The sequence below is a fragment of the Morus notabilis genome, unplaced genomic scaffold (assembly GCF_000414095.1).
Source record: "Morus notabilis unplaced genomic scaffold, ASM41409v2 Scaffold206, whole genome shotgun sequence".
In the NCBI taxonomy this organism is placed as follows: domain Eukaryota; kingdom Viridiplantae; phylum Streptophyta; class Magnoliopsida; order Rosales; family Moraceae; genus Morus; species Morus notabilis.
The window spans coordinates 395,370-401,763 of NW_010365213.1; the positions used below are offsets into that span (position 1 = coordinate 395,370).

At 32.4% G+C, this 6,394-nt stretch overlaps 1 protein-coding gene across 1 annotated transcript; it reads right to left on the reverse strand.

Annotated features, from left to right (window-relative positions):
* Window positions 1-1,549: 1,549 nt before the first annotated feature.
* On the reverse strand, window positions 1,550-6,329 carry LOC21404394 (probable glucan 1,3-beta-glucosidase A). Its single transcript, XM_010107582.2, has 8 exons — window positions 5,882-6,329; window positions 5,648-5,767; window positions 5,349-5,546; window positions 4,813-4,974; window positions 3,782-3,951; window positions 3,517-3,672; window positions 2,696-3,048; window positions 1,550-1,909 (listed from the first exon to the last, which is right to left on the reverse strand). Exons 1-8 carry the CDS (start codon window positions 6,092-6,094, stop codon window positions 1,728-1,730), a joined length of 1,554 nt encoding a protein of 517 aa, XP_010105884.1. The 5' UTR covers window positions 6,095-6,329; the 3' UTR covers window positions 1,550-1,727.
* Between the last annotated feature and the right edge of the window lie 65 nt (window positions 6,330-6,394).

The following is a 6,394-nucleotide window of genomic DNA, read 5'->3' on the forward strand; positions in this document are numbered from 1 at the left end:
ATCAACGAATTAAACGACTCTAAATATATAGTCAAACAATAATGTTATTGTCGTATTGATGGCTAACAGCGTTGTTATTATTATTATGGTTTTTATTATTATTATTATTATTATTGAGGTAATAGCGTTTGAAAAATTTATGATTGGATGGTGTTTCAATTGAATTGATTGGGTAGCATCATGGGACGTGAGAGGTGATGTTTAGGTTCAATATAGTGAATTTTTATAGATTTTTGTACTGGGTAATTCATTATTAAATAAAACAAAAAGGCTTTAATTTCCAGGTTCATTTGTTTTTATAGAAGACGTTTGATTCATAAATTAAAATTATGAGATTAAAATTATTTTTAATTTACATATATTTTTTATAAGAGAAAATATTATAATAAATTATGAAATATAATTTAAATCAAAATATGAATCTTTCAATCAAACAACCTGTAATAATTGATGTTTCCCACCAAAATGGGTATGGACAAAACTTTATGATGCCAGCCGAAAGGCTATTCTGACTAGTGTCCAATTCCTTCTACAGAAAATGGACTCCACTGGGCTTTGCTTGTCTTCTTGAGTCTTATTTGCAGGGTAAAAGTGTTTTATTTTTATTTTTCTTTTCTGCTGCCCATAACCAATTGTTTGATGTACCAAAACTAATTTATCCAATCTGTTTTCAACTTGATTTTGTTAATCAACCAGCTTCAAAATTTCCCTGATAAATCATTTTTGTTTTGATTTCAATCATTTAAAATAACTTTTTGTTGAGAACAAAAAAAAAACCCCTATTATTTTGTAATTCTAAAAAAATACTAAGGTCTCGTTAATTTCACCGATTCGAGTTTAGAATTTGAGTTTTACTACAGTAAAAAGCTCTCAAAAATAGTCACATTTGACTTTTTTACTACAGTAAAAAACTCTCACATAAAATCACATCTCTATTCAAATTAAAAACTTAAATCAACGAACTAAACGGGCCCTAAAAAAATAACCAACTATATCATACACAATTTTGAAGGTTCAAATTTTTATTTAAATTTACATATATTTTAATTCTAACATGTGAGCTATGTAATTGCTAGTTGAATATTGAACTTAATGCCACATCCACTTATTTAAATATCGGCAATCATAAACCAACTTGGGCCTATAAAATGATGATATAATGCAACTTTATAGTTACTATTAGTGTTAATCTTTCCATTGTCTTTTGGATTGTATCATACAAATATCGTGTCAGCACCACGCTTAAAAAAGATTCATGACATATCAGAATTCTGATGATTCCTCAATAAATAGATAAAGTCAGCAGCTTTTCTTATTATATAAAAATAAAAGGTGAGTTTTTTTTAAGATTAAAAAAAATAAATTATCAGTAATTTTTTATTTTTTAACAGTCAGATTTATATTAAAAATTGTCTGTTTTACATATTTTTTAATTTAATTTGATTTTAACAAGATTCAACGATCAAAAATTCATACTACTGGTAAAAAAACCTATCAAAGAACGTCTCAAATAAAAGAGATAGAAACAAGCCTTTTGAAAAAAAAAAAATTTTTTGATATAGATCTACGGTTATAATTTCAAGCAAAGAGATTATACATATTGGATGTAGTATTATTCTGACGAAATGGCGAAGAAAAACAAGTTCTCGCACGATGTTCATAGTTCAAGGACAAGTATTATTCATTGCTAATTTTATTTTTGCTTGAATATTAATTGTTAAAAATTTCTAGAGCTTGATATATCCATTCTTGATCATCCACTCTAGACTCCAATGCTTCTTGACGTTTTTAAGAGTCCAATAAGCCCACCCAAATGAGGCTCTCCCATAAACCTCCAACTGAGCCTTCCCAAATCTTTGGTAGTCTTCTTTGGTCGCGTCCTTAACTTCCCACTCAGCTACCCATTCCCCTGTCAAGTAAATCCTTAATTAGAACACATGAATCAAAACAAAAAAAACAAAAAACAAAAAAGAAATCAATGAAGAACATTGTGTTTTTTACTTTGTGTGGAACATCTGAGGTAGGACTGACAATTTAGGTAGCAATACGATGATACTATTATAAATAGGTTTGAGTCATAATCGAGTTGATACGATTAATAAATTGGTTGAGTTAGGGTCGACCTCCTAACATTGGTTGAGTTAGGGTTGACCTCCTAACATGAAGTGACATGAATTGATACGATTAACTATATGTGTCATCTGTAATCTAATGATATGTGATATAATATGAAAATTTATATGACATATTAAATACAAATAATGTGAATTTTAATATTTGTAAGTAAAATTTATTTATTTTTCTTAAAAGAAAAGATAAATTGACCAATAAATATGTTAAAGTTGTCTTGACTATGTTAAATTATATTAGTTATTTATTTAATAAATTAATTTAAACGGGTTATACAGGTTGACACGATTAACACGATTAATAAATTGATCATATTTAAGTTGACCTTTTTGACACTTTTAATAAACAAGTTGTGTTTAAGTTGACATTTTCTGACACGATTAATAAAAAAACTGACACAAACACGACCCACTAACACGTATTACCACCCTTAATTTGATTGAGGATCACATGTCATTCCGTCATCATTTGTTTATAAAAAATATTTCAAAATTAAAAAAGACCTGATTCAATTGCACTAAGAGGATCGTCGCGCAAACCACGAATAGAGCATATATATACTTACCAACAAATGTGAGAGGACCATTTGATGTGGTAACATAATTCAGCTGGTGAGTTCGGTTGGTGTGGATGAAATTGATGTTCTCTTGGACGGTCAAGTTGTTGAAGCTGTCGGAGAAAAGGTTGTAGTAATGGACGTCGACGACCGCTCTGGTTAAGCCTGTGGCGACCGAGAAAAGCTCTCTTGCATCTATTTCTCCTAGACGGTTTGAAATCAATACATAAGCCGTGGAAGAGTGCTTTCTAACGGCCTCATAACCAGCCTTGTAATACTTGCTCACTTCCTCTAACGTCACATATGGGGCACGAGGCTCGTTGAGGAGTTCAACTGCGTATAGGCTTGGCCTCTTGGCATACCTATATGATTAAAACGAACTTGTCAAAATATATTCACAGATTTGAGTTCACTTTTAGTCCCCCCACACTATAAGTTAAAACTCATTTCCGTTGTTGACTTTTAAAATGTTTTAGAACGCGTACTTGATTTATTAAGTTTTCTCATATTATTCAATCGTCCATCGTACTTTAAAATCTTGAGGAGAAAAACACGTGATGAATATTTGTAATTTAATGGGAATTAATCTTTAGATCTTACATTTTAGGGACCACGGTTAAGAATAAAACTATGTCTTTTTTCGTTACGATTTTTAACTGTTGAATAAATATAAGAATTAATTTGAGATAATTTGATAGATTGAGAACTCATTTTAAAAACGTTTTAAAAGCTACGCACTAAAATAAGATCTGGCCTATAGTATCGCAAAATTCAAAGACCGGAGAGGAAATGTTGGGTTTTTTTTTTTTTTTTTTTTTTGTATTAATTACCTGGCAGTTAAGAATTCAATGACAGCAACAGTTTGATGTATGTTATCATCTGTTTGGCCCCATTCAATGGAGCCGTCTCTGGAAGCGCTGTGCTCGTAGCCATTTTGAGAATCAGGTGCTGCGTGCAGATCTATTATGACTTTCAATCCATATTTCCTACACGCACGACAAATTAAGTAATATAATTAGATCGAAGTTTTTTTTTTTTTTTTTTTTTTTTTTTTTTTTTTTTTTAATGTGAAAAGCAATTATAGTTTATACGTACTCGGCCCACAAGAAGGCATTGTCCAGAACTTTTAGGGAACCTCCCACATAAGGCTTTGGGGGGTTTGGATCACTTGCTATCCACCAACCCACGGGTATTCTCACTGCGTTTAATCCATTTTCAGATATGAACTTGAAGTCTTCTTCAACTATGAACGTTCTCCAGTGCTCCTGATTATCGTCCATTCAACCATTTTTTTTTTTATCAGATGTGTTTAGAGTCGTATATTAACTTTCAAGTTGAAAAATACCAAAGTACATTTTATTATTACTCATAAATCATTATACAATTGTTGTCTACACAACCATCAAAATCGTCACATAACAACGTCATAGTTATTCAAGACCTGCCACGCAATCCGTTCAAAATTCTAAATACAGGATGCTTGAGAAACAATTTAAAACTAATTAGCATAAGATCAATGCACTTCTATAGCATTTTCGAGGGGTTGGGACATAAACTAATAAAAAAGATTGTTAAAAGTTAACTCAATCTTAAACTCATCCTTAGTCACATTCTTTGTCATGCCCCAATTTTGTTGTATTGTCATATAGATCAGCAATCGTCCTAAAGGCTATTCATTTAAGTTTAGATGTTTCATATGTTAGCCGTTGACTCCTTTGGTGAGTCATGCATATGTAATGTGACATGTTTCCTTGCATTATTTCTTATGACCAAAAATTATTATTTGAAGTCAAGGAAAGAAAACTGGATAACCGTCCTATTCAAAACTTGGTCCTTTTTCAAAAAGTTACTTTTATAGACTTTTGCTTTTTCAATAATTGCTTCCACCAAGGACCGAATAGGTGAATTATAATCAGCGCACCTCAACATTCATTTCCAATATTCAAAAGTCAAATCATTATTCCATTGATTAATATCACGGCCAATAAGAGTCTAGCCACAATAATTGAACCAATTTCCAAGTAAAGGCAATATTAGCTAGCCTCGTCAAGTATATGTAATTTGACAGGAAAAATGAGAAACTGAGGAGCTAGTACTTATATGAGGTCAGTTGTTAAGGATCTTACAGTCATAACTTGTGGCGCTTTTTGTGGGCCATAACCATTTGTAACTTGAAACTCGCCTTCCAATCTGCCAGAGAAACTCATCACGAAAACAGATGGATCGTCATCTCCCCATGCAGTGCCATTCCTTGCATAATCAGCTGTCACTAGCTCCTCTGTTTTTGCCTGCGTTATATATTGTTTTCCCACATTATGTCATACGACAATTTAAAAACGACAATAGTTTTTTTCCATCAATTATATTCTTCGTGCCATTCATACTATGGTCTCGGATTGTAGCATTAAAACTAAGTTGAAGTAAGGTTCAAGGCTCATTACTAATTTGCTTTATTTTCAAGGAAAACTGCAGTGTAACAGAAGGTCCAAATTAATTAAACTTTATTCTTTTTAATTTTGCCTTAACATGTTATGGTTTTATGACAACTACAAGCTACTCTTTATGGCATTTCAAGCTAGAACTTGCTAATTTTTTACTCGCTGCTTTACATCAAGCGACCTTATTGAGGAACCAAAAAGTAAGAAATAGAGTAAAAATTTACCTGTAAGAAGAATCCATTTGGTGCTTTAATCCGAACACGGTTTAAATCACCGGATTTTCTTACAATCTCGAAGGTCTCCGATCGACCGGGCGTTTTCGCTTCAGCCACTACTTTAACCCCATGCCCATTCGCGCTAAGCCCCACAAACTGATTGTTGAACACCCTAAAATGAAAAGTGGATTCATTGATCCTCCACAACTACGCATTAAGGAAAAAACACATCTGAATTAGTAAACTTAAACAAAGCATAATGAAAGTACCAACCATTAAGAATAAAACCAAACACAATTCAATACTACCTTAAATGTTTCCCAGCCTGAAGCTGTCGTGCGGTAAGCGACGATGATGGTTCCTCCTCCGAGCTCGGCGGCAAGGTACTTTTTAGTCGTCACTGACTTGAATTGAAGCCCAGTTCCATCCTACATTAAAAAACAAAAAAGAAAAGAAAAAAAAATGTTGCACATAAATGGATTTAACAGAGTATAATTATAAGAAAATCTGAATTCAAACAACATGAATAGACAAGTACAAACCAAGAAGTCCTTGTTTGGGATGCCATCAAAGAGAGAAGGTTTAATCCAGCCTTCTGTGACAATCCAACCTCCAAGATTAACGGCTCTTATTCGAGAGTGGGAATCATGGGAGGGCTTAGTTTTCCTTCCATGTGATGCAGATACTACAGAAAACAAGACAAATATGCTTATAATCAGCCCTGCTTTTGCAGAGTTGAACTTATTCAACGCCATTTTCTTTTTATCCTCGTTTTGATGTGATATTCCTGGTTTGTGAGTGTCCGTGTACCCCAATATATATTTATATAGTGGATAATCAAGAAGTAATGCTTGTTTGAAAACTAAAAAGGATTAGAGAAACTTTGACCAATATTTTAGCTCTAAGTCATTGGTGGATTCGTACGGACGACTATAATTTTAAAAGCATTCATTTAATGTAGGCAAATTTATGGTTCTATCCTTAAAAAAAGAAAATTATGATTCTATAATAAAAGTGGGTAATGTATCAAGTGCATTAAAGGCGCCTTTTTTTGG